Below are 22377 nucleotides of genomic sequence, written 5' to 3' on the forward strand. Positions count from 1 at the left end.
AAGCTAAAAGGGAAAACCAAGTACTGATGCAGACATTGGTCTTGGACAGAACCTAAGGCTTGCATGGTCCTCGGACTCAAGCTAAAAGGGAAAACCAAGTACTGATGCAGACATTGGTCTTGGACAGAACCTAAGGCTTGCGTGGTCCTCGGACTCGAGCTGAAAGGGAAAACCAAGTACTGATGCAGACATTGGTCTTGGACAGAACCTAAGGCTTGCGTGGTCCTCGGACTCGAGCTGAAAGGGAAAACCAAGTACTGATTCAGACATTGGTCCCGGACAGAACCTAAGGCTTGCATAGTCCTCGGACTCAAGCTAAAAGGGAAAACCAAGTACCGATAAAGACACAATTCTCGGACTCAAGCCTAAGGGAAAAATCAAGTACATAAGATAAAACGCGTAAGTCCTGAACAAAATCCAGGTTTTGCAAAGTCCTCGGACTCAGGCTTCTTGGGAAATCAACTGCCCGAATGAAGAAATTTCTCGGCTTAAATACTGGAAAGGGTTAAGTCTCGCGTATCATGGAAATGGCAGAACAACCTAATGATCGCCAACCTAAAGAGGCCATTCATCCGGTGGGTAACACGTCCTCGGATAGCTACTTCTTACATCTTATCGAAGCATTTAATACCCATCACGGCTAATTTTAAGATAAGTCTTATTCCTCACTGGTCGGATTGCTATGTTGAATAATAATTTTGTTAAAGTCATCGTGGCATCTTTTTATCAACGATTACTTTGGCCTTATTTATTATCGATTGAAATGCTATACTATTATGTCGAGCAGCGCTTTCACATTTGTTAAAATATATAAACAAGACATACGAAATAGAGTAACAATAACTTTTATTAATATGAAAAATTGTTACAACGTACAAGGAAGGGCTTAAACGAGCCTATACAAAAAATGAACTGCTAAAACAGTAACAACATCCGTAACACAAGTAAACCATCAGGTGTCTTCTGAATTCGCCTTCAAAGTCTTTCTGAAATCTATGCCTCAGTACTGCTCATATCAGGAGAAGATCCTTATACAAAAATAATGAAGGAGAAGGAAGAAGAATTAGAAGACATGGAAGCACTTCAGCAAGCTCTTGTCACTGAAGAATGTAAGGGAAAAAGAAGATGGAAGACATGAGCGGGAAGGAGGAGAAGAAGAGGGAAGCAATGAAAAGAAAGTAAAAGGAGCAAAAGAGGGAGAAGGGGAGCCATATTAGGTATGCTCATGAAAGAGCGGATGGAGATGACAAGGGAGGTTTTCGACTCGGCCACACCAGAAATGGGGTGTGACGAGTCCCTGCTTCGGATTTTGGCTAAAAGAATGGGGAGGCAAATCTTAAGCCTCCGCCATCCTTGCCCTGATCGAGCCATCTCAAGTTTTGTCAGGACATGGCATTTCTGGGAAAGGAAGGATTTGTTCATGGTGGATTACTATGAGAGAAGTATTATTGAATAGGGAGGAACCGGATGGAGGAAGTGGATTCTGAGAAGAGCGTGAGGGATTCAGATATGAGAGAGTCATCCTCTGTCTTCTCTCTTTATATAGGGAATGAAGAAGAGGGTATGTGACACATTCAGATCCCCAGGGAAATCCAGAGTATAACGCGCCATTTCGTTCTCCCACACCATCAGTAACCGTTGCATCTGGGAGGCCTCGTAAATGGGAAGACATTAAAGACACGCTGCAGATAACCACGCAGCATAACGGCAACGTGCACAAATCCAGGAAAAACGGCTCGTAAACCGGTGCGTTCCTTGTGGAGGGGAAGAGTCGCCAGTGTTGATCAAGATCCGAAGAAAGTGAACGGCAATAAGGGCTTGACATCATCAAAATCCACCTGTCCTACCATGATGTTGGACAGCAGGATTTTGAGGGGCTAATGTGGGGTCCAATAATTTATGGGTCCGGCCCACACGCTTATGGGAAGCCCACCGGTCTTAAACTGAAGGAGGCCAGGGCCCAAGCTCGAAACTAGGAAACATAAAAATAGCCCGAAGACATAGCCGAGGACGGTTTCGTCCTCGGCAGGCCCAAAACCTCAGGGATAGTAATGGAATACGAGTAAGCTAGAAAGATTAGAAAATATCCTGGGGAAGTTGTCTTTAATGCCCTTCCCTGACATGACACTGCCCCTAACAGAGCCGGGATCTTAGGCTTTATGAATCATCTACAGTAATTTTGGGATTAGACTGATGGGACAGATATCTGTCCTGGAAAGATCGACCCTACACGTGGACGAAGGACAACGAACGTAGGCTAGTATAAAAGAGAATGTTATGTGACCAAAAGGGGGGCTCCCCCATCGAGCTTCTAAAAAAGACTTGATGAAAGAGAATGCCTGGAGAATATACGCCGGACACCACCTAAAAACCCGCCGACGGGTAATCGAGGACAACACCATCGCTCCTCGGACATGATCCGAGGAGCCAAATCCTCCTAGACACAAGATTGAAGGGCCTGAATATCCAGCCCAAAGCTTTATCTCATGTTGGTTCACCTAAAGTCCGGCCCGAAATGTCCCCCTGTGATCCAACGCTGGCCTTTTAATCCCACTCTCTACAAATATTATTGTGAGGGACTTTCCGTGTGCGAGCCCAACATCGTTGTTGGGCCGTTAAAGATTTTGTGTCCCTACAATAGAATTTATGAAGATATAAAGGAGAAAATTTAAAAATTTATAAAGGAAATCAAATGAAAAATTTAAGAAGCCAATGATTGGAGAAGATGAAAAATTGAACTAAGAAGACAATGGTTGAAAAATATGAAAGGTTAACAAAGTAAAAATTGCAAAAAATTAGAAAAGACTGCTAATGACATGACACAAAAAGAGTTTTTGTAAAATTTATTTTAAAGCTTCAATTATTTTATAATATTATAGATAGATATGTATAGACATTGTTTTTTATTTTAGATTCTTCATTGATTTTATTGCTTAGTTATAACATTTAAATTAAAGTAAATGAATGTGTAAAGGCAAAATTATATATAAAGTTAAAACCGCTTAAGATAAATGTGTAAATTCAATTTTTATATATATTTAATATATTCTCAAAAAAATATTTATATATTTAATATTCTCACACTTTCTCTCCTAAACTATCATTTTCTCTTAACAAACTGTTTGTTTTGTTGGAAAACCTTCTGTGAAGATAGTTTTCTACATTTTCCAGTGTTTGGTAACATAAAAAAAAAAATGGTCAATGGAAAACTAACTTTAGTTAACAGAAAATCCTAATAACTATAGGTTGTTTTCCAAAAAAAAAAAAAATGGAAAACAATCTCTCTCTCACGCAACGTATAACTCTTATAAATATTATATTCTTCTGGCCTAGGAAACTATATTGTCTTTTTTTTTCTTTAGTCTTTCTCACTGTAAGCTCTCTCACTTCTTCTCTTTACTTTGTTTTTTTTCTCTCTTCTCACACCCTCACTGCCACCCCCTCTATTCTCTTCTCTACCCACAGATTTCTCTCTCTATCTATCTCTCTTCTCTTTTTACTCCCTGTTTCTCTTCCCCTATATAACACCATTCTCTAAGTTTTTTATTTTTCCCCCCTTACAGATCAGTCAACAGTTTTATAACAATTTGGCATATTGGTTGTGGGGCCTGAAATTTGGAATCCCGGCCCACTTCACATTAATGGCCCAAAGCCCAAGCCGAGGAGCCTTGCTGCCGAGGAGGTATGAGGAGAACTCCTTGATGGCCCAATAATACAGCCGAGGACAGCCTCACGCTCAACGCCTCGCAAAACGCCTGAAGAAAATGACAAACTCAGTACAAGAGCAGTACAAGCTAGAAAGCTGCCAACACCATAACGTGGAGCCCAGCACCTGACAAACCCATACCCCATACCATGCTATCCAGTTTTTTCCAACCACTCTGACGTGAAGATTGATAGGACGAGTAACTACCCCAAACAAGGAGAAACTGTCACGTAGATGAAGAAGGGAAATTGAATACTAGTAAAAAAGGGAAAAAAGGAGGAGAAAAAGGGGGGGGGGGGGGGAACTAGGCCCTGGGAAAGGAAGGAAGAAAAAGGAGGAATGGTGAGAATGTGATGCTCCTCGGACTAATTCCGAGGAGTTAAACCTTCCAAACTACCTTGATGCAAGGCTCAGCTATGCAGTCCAAACTTATCTTTGTATGATCGCTCACGAAACCGGGACCAGACCGAAACCCAGCGCCCAAAGGCAGGCCTTTCCAAACCCACTCTCTACAAATCATATTGTTCGAGCCCTTTACACACGAGCCCAACGTCAACCTTGGGTCGTTAAAAATCGTGTCCCTACAATTGTCGCCGTTTGTGAGGAGGCTTGCGCATTGGCCCAGGTGGCGGTGGAGTCAAATCTATAGCAAGTAGAGGTTCGCGGGGTTTCCTCCACCTCCGGCGACATGCAGTTGTTGCTCCAACATAAACTTCTGCTAGGGGCTACGCCCTGCAGTGCCAACAGCGCGGGCAGCTCTAGGGGCTTCCGGCCTCAAGCCAACTCTCCCCGCTATGGTCTAGGGGCTGACCTTTGAAAAACAAATAAATACACAGAAAAATCATAAGTTTTGGACAGAACCAAGGCCTTGCATGGTCCTCGAACTCAAGCCTATGGGGAAACCAAGTACACAAAGAAAAATCACAAGTTTTGGACAGAACCAAGGCCTTGCATGGTCCTCGGACTCAAGCCTATGGGGAAACTAAGTACACAAAGAAAAATCACAAGTTTTGGACAGAACCAAGGCCTTGCATGGTCCTCGGACTCAAGCCTATGGGGAAACCAAGTACTCAAAAAAAATCACAAGTTTTGGACAGAACCAAGGCCTTGCATGGTCCTCGGACTCAAGCCTATGGGGAAACCAAGTACTCAAAAAAAAAAAACTACAAGTTTTGGACAGAACCAAGGCCTTGCATGGTTCTCGGACTCAAGCCTATGGGGAAACCAAGTACTCAAAAAAAAACTACAAGTTTTGGACAGAACCAAGGCCTTGCATGGTCCTCGGACTCAAGCCTATGGGGAAACCAAGTACTAAAAAAAAAAACTACAAGTTTTGGACAGAACCAAGGCCTTGCATGGTCCTCGGACTCAAGCCTATGGGGAAACCAAGTACTCAAAAAAACTACAAGTTTTGGACAGAACCAAGGCCTTGCATTGTCCTCGGACTCAAGCCTATGGGGAAACCAAGTACTCCAAAGAAAAATCACAAGTTTTGGACAGAACCAAGGCCTTGCATGGTCCTCGGACTTAAGCCTATGGGGAAACCAAGTACTCAAAAGAAAAACTACGTTACATAGACTTTAGAATTTATCCGAGGAGAACTCTCCATTAACAATTGGGTTAATCCCTAAACTGCATGGATTCCCAAGTCTGCTCTCGGATCCTCAGCACCAAAGGGATTGATGCAATATAGAGCAATATGTTACCAAAAACACAATCGGAGTCCCTTACCGCTCGGTTACCCCCTCGGACGAATTATTTAGAGTTTATTGTTCTCGGACTGTCTCCTCGCACGTATTACGGAATATTCAGCTGTTATCTCGGTTAGTTTCCTAAGTTTAATTTACTGTGAATTATCGTTACTATGCCTGGTAATGTCGGTAAATTAGAATTAGTCGGATTATGTTTCAAGGTTTCCTGCTCTAAGTATCATTGAAGAAAAACACACATGGAGCACACCCATTCACAAAGTAGTGTTGTAAAAAAGAAAAATATTCAAAACAAGTAAATAAATTCCACTTTTATTAAGACAAAGAAATAGTACAGCGTACAACGAAAAGCTGGAATAAGCTTATATTAAAGCTAACTACATAATCGAAAAGAAAGATACAAGAGAATAAAGAGAAAGCCGAGGAAGTGATACAGAGGAGAGGTTGGCTGCTGCTTCAAGACGTTGTTCAAGGAAAACCATTCCTCAACACTTTTACATGCCTATAACTCAGGCAGCCAAAGAACCCAACGTGGGGTCTGCACCATTGAAGAAAAGGCGCAGAGAGCCCGGCTACGGGCTAGCGCAGCTGAAGAAAAGGTGCAGAGAACCCAACTTGAGGCCCGCACCGTTGAAGAAAAGATGCCGGGAACCGGAAGTTAAGAAGCCTCCACAAAAATTTGCCTACGACAAGGCAGACGGCACTGATGGCGGAAAACCTTCCTTCTGACACCAAAAATCTGGTGTGACCAGAACCTGTTTCGGATTTTGACTAAAAGAGGGGGGGGTACCGTTCCCACCATATCCAAGCGGGAGGACACCTTAAATCTGTGTCTCCCCTGTCCAGACCACATCACTTTAAGTCTTGGAAGGGTCCAGTGCCTCTGTGGCGGGTGAAGTTCCTCCACCTCCACCTCCACCCAAGCCTCAAACATGTTGCACTAAGGGAGACGACACTGGATGTGGGAAGGTTATGGATAAAAGGTTATGGTTTTGAAGGGAGCAGAAGGGTTTATATGCTAGGAGAACAACTACCTGTCCTACTTATATAAAGGGTAAGGAGGTGTCATTTAATTTAATTTGAGCAGATTCCCAAGAAACGCTGCAGACAAGGCAGCTCTGGCACAATTTCCAACGCTATCCGCCACCACAAGATTTAAAGGTCCTCGTGAAGGCGCGCCTCGAATACTGAAATAACAAAGGGCACTGCGCGGATGAAGAATAAAGTAATGCCTCTTAATTTGGCACATCTCTCATGCAAATGGAAGGACACAAGCAGCAGTAAGGCACAGAACTTGAACAAATCACGAGGTGGGCTCAGCATCACCAAAACCCTCCTTCCCAACTAAAAAGTCGGGAAGCAGGATTTCGAGGGGCTATTGTGGGGCCTGAAATTTGGAATCCCGGCCCACTTCACATTAATGGCCCAAAGCCCAAGCCGAGGAGCCTTGCTGCCGAGAAGGTATGAGGAGAACCCCTTGATGGCTCAATAATACAGCCGAGGACAACCTCACGCTCAACGCCTCACAAAACGCCTGAAGAAAAGGACAAACTCAGTACAAGAGTAGTACAAGCTAGAAAGCTGCCAACACCATAACGTGGAGCCCAGCACCTGACAAACCCATACCCCATACCATGCTATCCAGCTTTTTCCAACCACTTTGACGTGAAGATTGATAGGACGAGTAACTGCCCCAAACAAGGAGAAACTGACACGTAGATGAAGAAGGGAAATTAAATACTAGTATAAAAGGGAAAAAAGGAGGAGAAAAGGGGGGGGGGGGGGGAAAGAGGCCCCGGGAAAGGAAGGAAGAAAAAGGAGGAATTGTGAGAATGTGATGCTCCTCGGACTAATTCCGAGGAGTCAAACCTTCCAAACTACCTTGATGCAAGGCTCAGCTATGCAGTCCAAACTCATCTTTGTATGATCGCTCACGAAACCGGGACCAGACCGAAACCCAGCGCCCAAAGGCAGGCCTTTCCAAACCCACTCTCTACAAATCATATTGTTCGGGCCCTTTACACACGAGCCCAACGTCAACCTTGAGTCGTTAAAAATCGTGTCCCTACATTGGTATTTATCAAACTATTTGTTCTGGATTATTTTCCCGGTTAAATTATTTCGCCTATGTGGCATTTTGAACTATTTAAAATAGAGCTTACGCCTATTTTGAATTATGAGAAGTATGGTTGATTTATATATATATATATATATATATATTTAAATAGAGCTTATGACTATTTTGAGTTATGAAAGCTTATGAATATATATTATTTACATTACTGTTCATATATATGAGCAAGATGAGTGTTTGAGATCATGAAAGTTAGACAATTAATTTTGATTGTATTTGTTGTCAAAATTTTAGTTTGAAACCAAATTCATTTTATTTTTTATTTATTTATATTGATTACGTTAGGTGGGTTTACACAATACACATGTTATACATGTTTTAAATTATACAAGAAATGTTATAAAAATTTGTGCATACCAAACACTAGAAAACGTTTTCAAACTCATTTTTAAGGTTGTTGCCAAACACCAAAAAAATGAGATAGTTTTTTTAAAAAAAATGCTCTCTAAAAAATGAACAATTTTTTAGAAAATGTTAATGCTAAAACAATCAGAGCGGAATATATAGACTTAAATTATCATTCTCTTTAGTAATAGACTAATAGTATTTCTAACAATTATATTGTAAGGATTGGAATTTGAGCCACCATAGCCCAACAAGAACAATGCATGTTGGCCCAACAAGCCCAAAACAAAATATTTGTTAGAGAATGAGTGTTACAGGAAAACATCTTAGCACATTAAATATAGACCACAGATAATGGGATTCATGGAAATAAGAATGCAAACACAAATTGAGAGAAATAGTGCTCCTCAGTCAAGTTTGAGGATGAGGTATTCTTATATTAATTCAAGCTTATGTTAATAGAATGTCTTTCTTCTTTTCTTTTTCCTTCTTAGATTCCATGCCTATTTTTTACGATGACCACTGTCTTATATAGTCCTTCAAACCTCCATCCCAACCTTCCACTTGTTGATCTTGTAGGTAATCTCTTGGATGTTTGTCCCGTTAGAACCTCTTGGAAGTTTTGTGAAAAGCTGTAAGCTGAAATAACATTGTTTAGATGTCATTTCCCAATAAATACGGCCAGTTAGTTTGGTGCAAAGCATTTAATGTGGTGGTGACAACCTTCACCCAAGATATTTCTTCCTTTATTGTAGGCTTAGTTCTGTTACTTTCCTTGATGCTTATCCTCAAAAGAATGATTGTCTTTCGTATAGCATTCCCAAGATGGCTGGGTTCCAACCTTCCACAAGGCTTTCCCAATGAGGCTCAGCTCCTCGGGAACTATTGCCAATCAATTATTATCTTCTCCTATCCTCGGCCCATTGTCTCCAAATCTTAACAAACCTTTTGACCATCCTTCGGCTTATATTTATCCTCGGGCAAGGCCCACGGCCCAACACACTTACTTGGCCTATTTATCCACAAATATATAAACTCCAATTTCCATAACTAAAAATAAGAGATATATTACACTATTGTTAATTTCAAATTTTTTTGTTTTAATATAAAATTATTAAAAATCAAAATAAGTACACTTGCTGCAAAGCCACTTCAAAGTTCAAACTTCAAATATATGAACGTGAGGCCTGTTACTTCATCCCCTCCGATAAGGCCTTAGGCCTCCCATTGAAATTTTAGGCCCAGTATCATCCCTAACTCCAAAGCTCTAATTCAGAGAAAAAAAAAAGTAAAAAGTAAAAAACCATAGCTTTGAATTTCTACTAGTTAAACAAGCATGGCTCAGCCAATAGAGAGGTCACGACTTTGATTTCTCTGTTCTTCATCCATGGTTTTCTCACCATTTCTCTCTAGGTACGTGTTACTACTTTTTCTTAGAGTTTCACCATTCATCACTCATTTCACTGAAACTGAAATTCAGACCAAATCAGAAGTAGGGTCATTGCCATTTCGCCTTTTGTTTTTTGATAAGTAATAAAGATTCATTGATATCAAAAAGAGAGAGACACCCAAGTACACATGGAGTATACAGGGGTGAACATATCAAAAAAGAACATTACAAAAGTCAAGTGAATCCAAAATAGAAGAAAAAGGTTGGTTTCTCCACACAGAGAACCAATCCAATAAAGTTCAAAAAAATAGAAGCTTGAGATTATGCATGGAACGCTCATTGTCTTCAAAACACCTACTATTCCTCTCTTTCCAAATACACCATATCAAACAGTGAGGAACAACCATCCATATATCTCCATTACGATAGCGACCAAATCGACCTTGCCAGCAAGCAAATAGCCCAACAACAGACATTGGCATAACCCAATAAACTCCAAATAAACCAAACACCATATCCCATAACTTCAAAGCAACCGGGCAATGAAGGAATAGATAGTCAACAGTTTCACTATTACACTTGCACATTTAACACCAATCCAAAATGCAAACCTTTCTTTTCCTTAAAATGTCAATTGTTAAACATTTCCCCAAGGCAACGGTCCGTACAAAGAAAGCCACTCTAGAGGGAATCTTTTGCTTCCAAATGCTTTTCCAAGGGAAAAACTGCTTACTATGGCCAACTAGAAGATGGTAGTATGCACTAACCATGAACCCCTCACTCTTACAAGGCAGCCAACATCTCTTATCTTCCCTTATCCCCTTTATAGGAGTGCTATAAATGGTATTGATGAAGCTCTTGAAAGCTTCCAATTCCCGATTTGCACATCCCTGCAAAAATGTATTTCCCAATGGAGGACTTCATTGGTGTACCTCATTAGATCCGCCACACTTGCCTCTTTGCTATGACAAATCCTATATAATTCAGGATAGCGGCCTGCGAGAGAAGTTCCACATCAATGATCTAGCCAAAACTACACTTTTGATCCATCTCCAATTTCATACAGAATAAACGGAGGTAAGGAGTGCCACCCTTTTCTAATATTTTTCCACAAACTGACTCCATATGGACCAAAGGAAGAGCTAGAACACCAACCACCCCAATCACAACCATACTTCACCTCTATCACTTGACGCCATAGAGCATCCCTTTCTTACCCAAATCTCCATAACCACTTCCCTAATAAGGCTACATTGAAAGTTCTTAGGTTCTTAATCCCCAACCCACCTGAAGAAAGCGGAGTACACACCATAGACCAATCAACCAGATGGAAGTTGGGCTCATCTCCTAGGCCACCCCACAGAAAGTCCCGCTAAAGTCTAACAATTCGGTTGGCCACTGAAGTAGGAATAGGAAATAAAGAAAGAAAATAAGTAGGGAGATTTGAGAGAGTGCTTTTAATTAAAGTGACTCTACCTCCCTTGAATAAATATAATTTTTTCCAACCTGCTAATTTTCTTTCCATCTTCTCTAGAATTGGATTCCAAATTGACTTGTCCTTAAATTTTACCCCCAAAGGAATAACCAAATATTTCATTGGAAGAGACCCCTGCTTGCATCCTAAGACAGCCACCAAAAGATCCATGTTATGAACTGCTCCCACAGCCACCAGCTCAGAATTACCCAAATTTACCTTCAGACTAGACACGGCCTCAAACCAAATGAGCACCATACAAAGAATCAGGATTTGACCAATATTAGCATCACAAAAAATTAAAGTATCATTAGCTTAAAGGACATGGGAAACCATCAAAGATCTTCCAACAGAAACACCCACACTAAAACCTGACAAACGACCTTCATGGACAGCCTTATCCAACATTCTACCGATGGCTTCCATAACCAACACAAATAACAAAAGGGACAAAGGATCACCCTGCCGTAACCCCCTTGAACTTCCAAAAAACCCATAGGGAGTACCATTAATAAGGATAGAAAAACAAACCGTTGATAAACAAAAAGAAATCCATTGCCTCCATTTATCAGAAAATCCATACCGCTCAAGCACGTGAGTAAGAAATCCCTAGTTCACTTGATCAAAGGATTTCTCTATGTTCAATTTACATAACAACCCTGGCTGACCAGACTTCAATTTACTATCAAGATATTCATTAGTAATAAGAACGGAATCAAGAATCAAGAACAAAGGCATTCTGAGGAGCTGAGATGATCTCTCCTAAAACCATGCGAAGACGAATAGCCAAAACTTTAGCAAGAATTTTATAAACCCCCCCAACAAGGCTGATAGGCCGAAAGTCCTTTACATCCACTGTTGCAACTTTTTTAGGAATGAGAGCAATGAAAGTCGCATTCAAACTTTTTTCAAACTGAGCTGTAACATGGAAATGGTTGAACACAGTCATGATGTCTGATTTGAGAGTCCCCCAGCAAACTTGAAAGAAAGCCATCGAAAAACTGTCAGGCTCAGGAGATTTATCCCCACTAAACTCCTTGATGACTTCAAAAATCTTAGCTTCCTCAAAAGGTCTCTTTAACCAATCCACATTATCTCCTGAAATCCTTGGAAAATCCAATACATCCAGGAAAGGATGCTGCTCTTGCTGCTCAGAGTATAGGTTCATATAGAATTGTTCAATATGGTCAGCAATCCTATCCTGGTTAGAAGACAAAGCCCCATCAATCATAAGGTTCTCAATACAATTATTTCTTCTATTAGAATTAGCCATCCTATGAAAAAACCTCGTATTGGAGTCGCTCTCCTTTAAATACAACACTCTGGACTTTTATCTTCAGCTAATCTCCTCTAACAAGGCTGCCTTCTCAAGTTCAGCGCGAAAGGTTGCTTTTTCCTAATTTTTCTCCTTTGTTAGAGGTTGAATGTCCTCTTTTACATCTAAAGCATTCAGCTTACTCCATAAAAGTTGTTTCTTAGCTGTGATATTGCCAAAATTTGTTTCGTTCCACTTCTTTAGATCCGATTTTAGAGTAGTCAACTTCTTGGCAAGAATGTAACTAGGAGTTCCTTGAAAGTGGTAATTCTCCCACCAGGACTTCACCTTATCTAAAAACCCCTCTGCCTTCAACCACATATTCTCAAAACGAAAAGGAATTCTCCCTCTTCGATAACTCCCACTCTCCAAAAGAATTGGGAAGTGATTGGATAACACTCTAGGAAGCCTTTTTTGGGAGAAATGTGTGAAGTATTCTGCCAATACCGGAGAGAAGAGAAACCGATCTATTCTAGAGGCTGAGGTGGAGTTAGACCATGTATAAAGACCTCTCTCCAAAGGATTATCCATTAGCCCATGAAGAGATATAAAATCTGAAAAATCATACATGTAGCGAGAAAATCTTCCTACCCTAACCTCTCCGATGGAAAGTAGATAACATTAAAGTCACCTCCCAAACATCATGGCAAATTCCAACAACTATTCAAGCTTGCCAATTCCTCTCACATAAATTGACGCTTCCTATTCAAATTTGGACCATAGATACCAGTGAATGCCCACTCAAATTGGTCACAGATATTTTTGAACCTACACTAAATCAAAAAATGCCCTACTGCTTCCTCTATCTTTTCAACCACCCTTCTGTCCCACATGAGCAAAATTCCACCAAAAGCACCCTTAGAACCCAAATATAACCAATCTATGTAAGGACAACTCCATATACTTCTAACAAGTCCTCTTGTAACCCATTCCAATTTTGACTCTTGCAGACAAACGATATCTCCAAGAACGTAAAAAATTACGAACCTTGAGCCATTTTTCCTTCTCATTTAAACCTCCAACATTCCAAGATATAATCTTCAAATTCATTGGGAAATAATTAGAGCCCTGTCCTTACCATTACCAATGCGCCTTAAAGAAGCTGAACAATAATTGACAGAGCTAAATGAACCCCTCAATTCCCTTATTCCTTTCCTCCCTGAGCTCTTCACGACTTTTTCAGTTTTTTCCTTAATAGCCCTCTACTGTAACTCAGCTTCAACAGCCAACAGGAATTTGGTTGTTGGCTTTTCCAAACCTTTAAGGGATGTCCCAAGAAAATCATAAAAACCACTGAATTTTTCTTGAAACCATTCTGAGTAATTGTCCTTACCCAGCAATTTCTCCACATCCCAAGTTGCTGACCCTTCAGAATTATTCTTGATGCCCCTAGGTAAAGAGAAAGCCAGTGGTTCGATGTTTAGAGGTGGTGAAGAATCAGTAAACTGAAAAGTATCCTCGGAACAAATATCTGAAACCCAATCCTCCACAATAATATCAACCCCTTTTTCTAGTTCTAAATTTATCTCCTTAGATTTCGATGACACCCCCAGTACCATCGCCAACTGGTTCGAGTTGTCCACTTCGACAACGACATCTCCCGATGGCAATGAAATTTGAATCGGGACTGCCACCTTCTTCCCATCTTGTAATGCAAGAACCCATTGCTCGGAATTCCCCCATTTCTTGATAACGTTGTTTGTGAGCTCATGGATGATCCGTTGGATGTCACGTTGCAAGGCCACATCACCATTAGAACATAAGGACTTATCCACGGAAGCATTGGAGCACAGAGACTCAGTCACGGAGGCATAGAGTTGTCGAGCACTGAGAGAAACTTCTCGATGCATGTCAGTTCCAAGTGGGTCAGCGTTAGCTTAGCGTTGGCCTTAACGCTACCAGCTTTTGATGATGCCGAAGAGATTAGGTGAGAGGAAGGAACTGCAAGGAGTACTTAGAGTGTGGGTGGGTCTGATATTGTGTAATAGAGGGCTGGGAGGGTTTGGGCTTCCATTTAAAAATAGGTTTATGTTTGGGCTTGTAAAAGTCAAAGGGCTTTGGGTTTGAAATTTGGCCAACCGTAGGGACAGGTTTATGTTTGGGCTTATTAAAATCAATGGGCTTTGGGTTTGGGACATGGCCAACCGAAGGGTCCACCTCAATAACTTTGGATCAGCTAAACCCTCATTTACCATGAGGCCCACGGCTGAGCATTCACCTTCCCAAGGCTGCTCTCGTGAGAATCCAGGGTCTGAAACTCAGGATTTGCTGAGTTTGGATTTCGAGAATCCAGCATTAAATGTTTTCCTTTGTGACCTCCGCTGCCATCGTTCTGGCTGCTCTCCGCCGCTGCCTGCCTGTGGGTTTTGGATTCAATTCGTCGGCATGCCTTGCACCACCCTTTTTGCTTCATAGATACTCCAAATCTCTGAATTTTGGGTTAGTTTCTGAACATTCTTAGCTATTTATTCTTTGTAATGTTGAAAATATCAAAACTTTCAACCCATGCGAGCAAAAAGCTACAATCTTTGTTCAAAACCCATTGTTTTGCAATTTACTTAGGTGGGGTTAGTAGTAGAAATTTTAGTGATGATGGACATGGAGTCTTCTTGAATGATAACAATGGATTATCAGAGTCTGAGACTGAGTGGGAAAGGTTACTTAAACCCTTTGACCTCAAAGAGCTTAGGAAGTCACTTAATCAAATAAGCCCCTATCAGCTCTGTAAATTGCTTGAGCTCCCACTTGACGTGCCCACATCAATGGAGATATTCGAATGGGCGGGTGCCCAGAAGGGCTATTGCCATTCATTTGATGTGTATTATGTATTGATAGATAAGCTAGGGGCGGCCGGGGAGTTTAAGGTCATAGATAGGTTGTTAATGCAGATGAAAGAAGAAGGGATTGTCTTTAAAGAGACCCTTTTCCTTATGATTATGAAATATTATGGGAGTGCCAGTTTGCCTGGCCAAGCAACTAGGTTGCTTTTGGATATGAGGGGTATTTATTCTTGTGAACCAACTTTTAGATCTTATAATGTTGTATTGGATATATTGGTGGCTGGGAATTGTCCTAAAGTTGCACCTAATGTTTTCTATGACATGTTGAGCAAGGGTGTTTCTCCCACTGCCTACACTTTTGGGGTGGTGATGAAAGCACTTTGTATGGTTGGTGAAGTGGATTCTGCATGCTCTCTCCTCAGGGACATGACTAAGCACGGGTGTGTGCCGAATTCAGTGGTATACCAGACTTTGATACATGCACTCTCTAAGAATAATCGAGTAAATGAAGCATTGAAACTTTTGGATGAAATGTTTCTTATGGGTTGTACACCTGATGTTCAGACCTTCAATGATGTAATCCATGGCCTTTGCAAGCTCAATCGGATTCATGAGGCAGCAAAGTTGGTTGATCGGATGCTTCATCGGGGTTTCTCCCCTGATAATATAACTTATGGAGTTTTAATGCATGGGTTGTGTAGAATGGGGAAAGTTGATGAAGCAAGGGCATTGTTGAATAAAGTGCCAGCTCCAAATGTCGTGCTCTTCAGTACCTTAATTAATGGGTATGTGACTAGTGGACGGTTTTATGAAGCCAAAGATGTTATGTACAATTGCATGCTAAGTATCGGCTGTGCCCCTGATGTTTTTACGTTTAACATGCTGATTCATGGGCTTTGTAAGAAGGGTTCTTTGACTTCAGCTTGCAGATTGGTTAATGAGATGGAAATAAGGGGTTGCGAACCTAATGTGGTAACATACACAACATTGATAGATGGGTTTTGCAAAGCAGGCCAACTAGAGGAAGCTAGTGATGTTTTAAATGAGATGTCAGCTAAGGGACTTAGTCTGAATACAGTAGGGTACAATTGCCTTATATGTGCTCTGTGCAAGGATGAAAAGGTTAATGAAGCTTTGGAAATGCTTGGTGAAATGTCTAGGAAAGGATGTAAACCTGATATTTTTACATTTAATTCTTTAATATTTGGACTTTGTAAGGCCAACAAGATAGATGAGGCCTTGGGAGTCTATCGTGATATGTTATTGGAGGGTGTAATTGCCAACACTGTAACTTACAACACTTTGATTCATGCTTTTCTGAGGAGAGGTGAGATCCAAGAAGCGTTTAAGCTTGTAAATGAAATGTTATTCAGAGGATGCCCTCTTGATATAATCACCTATAATGGCCTAATTAAGGCACTGTGTAAAGCTGGGGCTGTTGAGAAAGGGTTGGCGCTGTTTGAAGAAATGATGAGGAAAGGACTTAATATTAATAATATCTCATGCAATATTTTGATCAATGGTCTTTGTAGAGTTGGAAAAGTACATAATGCACTCGAGTTTCTAAGAGATATGATTCATCGGGGTTTGATGCCAGACATAGTCACTTATAACACCCTAATAAATGGTTTATGCAAGATGAGGCGTCTTCAGGAGGCTTGGAATCTCTTTGATCGATTACAACTTGAAGGAATCTGTCCTGATGCTATTACTTATAACACTTTAATCTGTTGGCACTGCAAAGAGGACATGCTTGATAATGCCTATTTGATTCTACATAAGGGAGTGGAGAATGGTTTCATACCTAATAATGTGACCTGGTATTTATTGGTCTCCAATTTTGTTAAAGAAAGTGCCAAGGAGAGTCAGACTTTTTCCTCAGATCTGTTTTAGTGTCTAGAAAGAAATTTTGCTCATGGAATGATCTCTTTGTTTAATATCTTAGTTAAGCTTCAGAAAGAGTTGCTTGGACATTTGGTTTTAGCTATTATCCACACGTATCTTCTATTCTCAAGCAAGTGTATTGCTGATTAACCATTGATTCTCTTGCTTTTGAATATTTTGCAATGCACATCATTTGAGGCTTTTGGATCTCTGTTTGGATAGGTCACTAGTCACCTGGATTGTTCAATGTAAATGTTTGCTTTTTGGGAGCAATTGTGCTTGAAGCTAATCAGAATGGCTATGAAGATGACTTTGGTATGATTTCGTACGTGAATGTAATTTAAGGAAATGGCCCTTACGAAGCACAATTTCTTGCATTTCATATGTTTGGAATTTGGGTTGGATGAGGGAAAAGTTGGCTGGCTGTTCTTTTTTTTTGGCTCATCTCAGTTTTGCGATGGTTAAGACAGAAGGTTTCACAGCATAATGTATATTTCAAAGAAGAAACAATCATTTCCAAACTTGAGGTGATCATATCATTTATCATTTTCCTACATGTCTGCTATTTTACTGATTTATTTCCTGTATTTGATTATTTACTTTTAGAAACTTAATTGGTATTGGTTCATTTTTCAAGTATTCAAACTCAGTGGTTCATGCATAGTTGTATGTTGTGTTGTTAGAAATAAGTAAATTCTCCTTTGATAACTTCAACAATTGGGATGGAAGCATGCAGTGATATTAATTATCTGATTATCGAACTAGGGAGTTAAGTTTTATCCTCCAATTTAAGATCTTATGCAATGCGTTATTGGTCTAAAATGTCTTATGGAAATCTTGGTTGTGGTACTCAGGGACCATTATAATGGTGTATCAAATTCTTCTTTGTTGACTTATAGATTATACATAAATATTAGTGTCTTTTAAGTTTTAACTGAATAATTAGAGTTATACACGCCTTAGCTAGGGATTTTTTTTTTTCATTTTTGGCTTGTGGCTTATCTGCTTTATCCTGAGTTTGATTTATAATTTTTAAACTCTTAATGTTAAGCTTTAGGTTTGTATATGCCGACAATTGTGTAATTACAGTGATTTGTTTATTATTACTACTTGTTTTATGGGCAAGTGAAAAAAAAAAAAAAAAAACCATCAGATTTTGAGAGGAAAAGAAAAGCTCTCTTTTTTTGCATCTGTGTTAACATTTTTGTGAAACTTCAGTGTAGTTGAGTTCTTCAAAAGGGACCTCTGTCGGGGGCAAAAGAGAAGAAAATTATCTCTCTCTCTCTCAGGGATAATTCATGGATATAATTGCAGGCAGTTTTTTTTTAAAAGTGCAGGTAAAAAATATAATAAAAAAAAAACAGAAGACAGAATCCTGATTTGGTTTTACATATATATGCATCATTATAGCTTGGTTTTTTTTATGTTTCTGTTACAACCTTGGAGCATTTATTTTTAATTTTGTTTGTCTTTCCATAGATTTGGTTAAATAGTGTTTATAATTAAAACATGCTTGTTTCTATTGCAGCCAAGATATATTCAGCTATTGAAAGAAAAAACAAAAGAACGAGAGAAATACCGTGAAGTAGTGTATGAGAGAAAAATTGCGAAAGAGAGAAGCCAAGATGACCACCTCTATGCAGACAGGGACAAATTTGTGACGAGTGCATACAAAAAGAAACTTGAAGAGCAGAAAAAATGGATGGAGGAAGAATGTTTGCGTGAACTTCGAGAGGCGCAGGATGATGTATGTATAACTTTTGCCTTGTCTTGCATTTATCCAACTCCACTTGTGTTTGACTTATCATGGTTCTTGTTTTATATTACTTTACATGTGACTAACTGAAATTGCTAGTTTAGATTATGCATTTATTTTTTGCATGCTCGCGTTCTATATTAATTCTTTGTTATCCTGTTTACTACTGCACGTTGACATTTTCTTTAATGAATTTTCTATTTCTACTTTACATATTATATAGGTTGACACATAAAGGTAGTTTAATAGTTGAATTCCAATGTGATGACTAATGAGTGGGGTGAGTGTGGAGATGGACTGCACTTAATGCAACTTGACATCCATTTCTAAAATCAATTATTTGTTTTGTATAAGTTTCTAGGGCTTGTACAAAGTCAAGAGTCATTAAATCCAGACAGGACTCAGGAGTTTCATGCATTCAATTGTGAGAATGTTTATCATAAGTTTTGGATGCAAGTTGGTTGGACATTTTCATTTTTTCTTCTTCTCCCTTTTTTTTGGGAGAAAAGGGATTCCCTAATTCTCTCAGTTCCTTGTAAAGCAGCCTCCACTGTTGGGTGTAGTTTTAGTTAATGCATTCTCAATTGGATGGTTCTATTTGAAGTACTGCATTAGAGAGGGTTTTCTGTGGATCTTTTTCCAAAGGAGTTTTCTGATGTAAATTTCCCAGCATTTTGTTGGTTATTACCTAGGTTTAAACAATTTTCCTTCAAGTGTCACTTATTAAAAACAAAACATTCCGTCAAGTGTCTCATTTGCACATTTATATTTTTTAATGCCATTCCACCAGGGTCCACCAGGGGATTTTAATCCTAATCCTTAAGTTTATCCTTAGGCCTTTGGTATCATTCATACCTTACTCATCTAAGAGATAGATGAGTGGTAAAATGCATTATCATGGATTTTTCCTTGAAGGGCATCCTCCGTTGACAAATCAATTTGAAGCCTATCATTCCCCAAGTTTTTTGATTGTAAATGTCTCGATTATGGGTTGAAAACTCAATGGGTCCATCTGTAACTTACCAATAAAGTAAATGTCTATAGGCTTTTGGCAAACTAGTATAAGTTAGAGCCAGTGGTTGGTTAAGTTCTGTTTTGGCTAGGCATGGTCTAGACTGGTTTGGATTCGGTTGTGTTGAATAATTAGAAGGGGAGGCACTAGTCAGAAAGCAGAAAATGAAGGGTTGGTGCTGGTTGGTATTAGCTTAATGTGGCAGCTTGGTTTGGTTTAGACGTTTAGTGACTCCAATACCTGTCCTGTTGGCATGTAACCTTAACTTCGATAAAATCAGGCAGCTTTAGGAAAGTTTCTGGTTGCCTAAGAAAGATTAGCCTAATCACTGCAGATGTATCTAGAGAGGTGCATTCACCCTATGATTCAACCCTTATGATGATGGTAACAAAGAGGGTAAACAAAGTAAACATGTATGAGTGTCAGCCAGGGCAAGATCAGAAGTGTACAATCAGTATTACTTGACAAGTCTACAATGAGGGCAAGAACAGAAAACCCTCTCAAGGGTCCTTGAAGACCATTGGAGGTTTACATAATGATCCGTTTGGATTGAGGTGGAGTAGAGTAGAGTTGGCCCAAAATTAGCCTATTTTCAGCCAACACTACTCTACTCCCCTCAATCCAAATGGGCCCTAAGTCTTGTAATATGCTCTGTGCAGCAGTTTGGAACACATGCACTGGTTGCTGCTGCTGTTTGAATGTTTGTGAAGAATATTTGAGAAGAGAATTCAAAAACATTTGTATGATATTTCATCCATTTTTTTGGAGGAGCTGAAAATCTGATACAATCCTGAGCCAATATATTCCTCATATATAGGAGAGTTAGTTACAAGAAATAGATAATATTCTTGACAATGACAATTGATGGGGATGCCAAGAGTTTTGTAGTTCAACTAGTTGGCACCTCTTGGTATTTTCTAAACATTCAAGGTTCAAGTCTCCTCTCCGTTGTTGTAACTATTGAATTTTCAAAAAGAAAAAAAATGACGGTTGGTGGGGACAACTCATTAGTGACACCCCGCCACTGGGATTTCTAGACTCTTATAGAAAAGTACAATATAATTTTTATTTATTTTTTGGATAAGTAATCAAACTTCATTAAAAAAATTGAAAGAATGTATACAGGTGGTATACCAGAGTTTAAAAAAAGGAAAAAAATGCAGAAAGAAGAATAAAAGAGCAACAACAGAAAAGTTCAAAGCCTTTGTATCAACGGCATAAAGACTCTAAAAACTCCATTAGGGAGTACACAGAAGGGGTATGAGACTGATGCCCGTTCGAAGAGTCTTCAAGAAGAGAAACTTAATATTAGGCAGAGAAAACTCCTTTCCCTCAAATGTGCATTGATTATGCTCCCTCCAAATACACCACGTAATACATGCTGGCTCTGCCCTCCAAACTTTTACATATCTTCGAACTCCCCTTACTCCATCCCAAGATTTCAGCATGGCTTCAACAGAGTTTGGCATAACCCAGTTAGTCCCAACTAGACAAAATATGAATGCCCACAGATCATGTACAAAAGGACAATGCAGCAGCAAATGATTAACAGATTCTCGATCAGATTGACAAAGACAACACCAATCTGCCAAAAGGAAACCCCTCCTCCGCAGGTTGTCTGTCATCAAAATTTTGCCTAGGGCGACCTCCCAAACATAAAAAGAAACTCTAGGAGGGGAAAGAGACTTCCATACACACTTCCAAGGAAACAGGGAAGTAACCTCAACGCTTGCTTGCAGCACCCTATAGTAGCTCCTAGATGTAAATCCTTCTTTGGGTGAGCCATTGACTCCAACTCCCAATTTTGTGCCTCTCTGATAAACACCGGTTTCCAATGTAACCTACCATTCACCCACTCCATATAGTCTGACAGCTGACCATCTTGATCTCTAACAAATTGAATAATTCCAGATAGTGGTCTTGAAAAGTACCACTTCCATCCCAAAATTGTTTCTAAAACTGAATTTGAGAACCACATCCTGCCTCAAACCGAATGGAAGATGCAACCATGCAAAGTGGTCCCACCCAATCTGTTATGTTTCCAAAGCCCCACCATTACCTCACCAGAGTACCGCGCACTATTGTTTGTACCATATTTGCAATCAATAACCTTCCTCCATAAAGAATCCCTATCCAACCCATATCGCTAGTCACTTACGTAACAGAGCATAATTGAAATACAACAACTTCCTCACACCCAAACCTCCTTGTCAAATTGGTCAACAAACGATGGACCAATTAACCAGATGAATTTTATGCTCTCCTTGAAAGCTTTCCCACAAAAAATCTCTTTGAATCTTCTCCAGAAGAGTACAATATAATTGTACCAATATTAGTTCTGTAGCTCTAATTGTAAATATGTCAAATAGTGGGTTTTAGTTAGTTCAATTAGGAAAATTTCTTGTCATTGAATGAAAGATCTGGGGTTTGATCCCCGCTTATATCAAATACCAATTGATGTTTTGGCCTAATAAAGAGTAATCATTATGGAGCGGACATTGTACATTTGAAATATTATCATTCATATCTATATTAAAAAAAAAAAAAAAAAACAGTGAATATGTCAATGAATGCCATATTCATAAACAAGGTCCCAGGAAGCTTTATTGGTGAACATCCCAACTTCTATGTAACTATCACTATGTGGTGTTATGATGAAGTCATGTTACTTGGAGTGGAATCATGTGATAATTAGTACATGTAAGGTTACTTTTATATATAAAAAAGGACATGTAAGGTTGTTGCTAAGTTGTAAGTCCTAAGGTACTAACCCATTACCCTTATTCAATTCGTCCAAACTCAAAACTTCAACCCTCATGATTTATTTTATGCTCATACAAGCATCCTTGAGCCACTTTCCAAGTTTGGCCAA

The 22377-nt window shown here is 39.6% G+C and overlaps 2 protein-coding genes and 1 long non-coding RNA gene across 4 annotated transcripts in view; 2 read left to right on the forward strand and 1 right to left on the reverse strand.

Moving 5' to 3' along the window:
• The window catches only part of LOC126693787 (uncharacterized), a 59086-nt gene extending 37045 nt beyond the window's left edge, over positions 1 to 22041 (reverse strand). Inside the window, exon 1 of the long non-coding RNA XR_007645531.1 lies at positions 21227 to 22041. This is a non-coding gene — a long non-coding RNA (uncharacterized LOC126693787). The remainder of the gene's footprint in view (positions 1 to 21226) is intronic.
• LOC126693786 (uncharacterized) overlaps positions 1 to 22377 on the forward strand; it is a 36806-nt gene that overhangs the window by 13166 nt on the left and 1263 nt on the right. The window contains exon 2 of one of the 2 annotated variants that reach the window (XM_050389916.1): positions 18266 to 18484. The exons of the other annotated variant lie outside the window; for it this stretch is intronic. Coding sequence (XP_050245873.1) covers positions 18266 to 18484 — 219 coding nt within the window. The remainder of the gene's footprint in view (positions 1 to 18265; positions 18485 to 22377) is intronic. 2 annotated transcript variants of the gene reach the window in all.
• Positions 14259 to 17055, forward strand: LOC126693784 (pentatricopeptide repeat-containing protein At5g64320, mitochondrial-like). Its single transcript, XM_050389908.1, has one exon. The coding sequence runs from the start codon at positions 14551 to 14553 to the stop codon at positions 16744 to 16746; it is 2196 nt and encodes a 731-aa protein (XP_050245865.1). The 5' UTR covers positions 14259 to 14550; the 3' UTR covers positions 16747 to 17055.

This window comes from Quercus robur, chromosome 7 (genome assembly GCF_932294415.1).
Source record: "Quercus robur chromosome 7, dhQueRobu3.1, whole genome shotgun sequence".
Lineage (NCBI taxonomy): Eukaryota > Viridiplantae > Streptophyta > Magnoliopsida > Fagales > Fagaceae > Quercus > Quercus robur.

Coding starts and splice junctions, on each gene's coding strand:
- LOC126693784 (XM_050389908.1), top strand. CDS start 14,551: ATGTTGAAAATATCAAAACTTTCAACCCATGCGAGCAAAAAGCTACAA.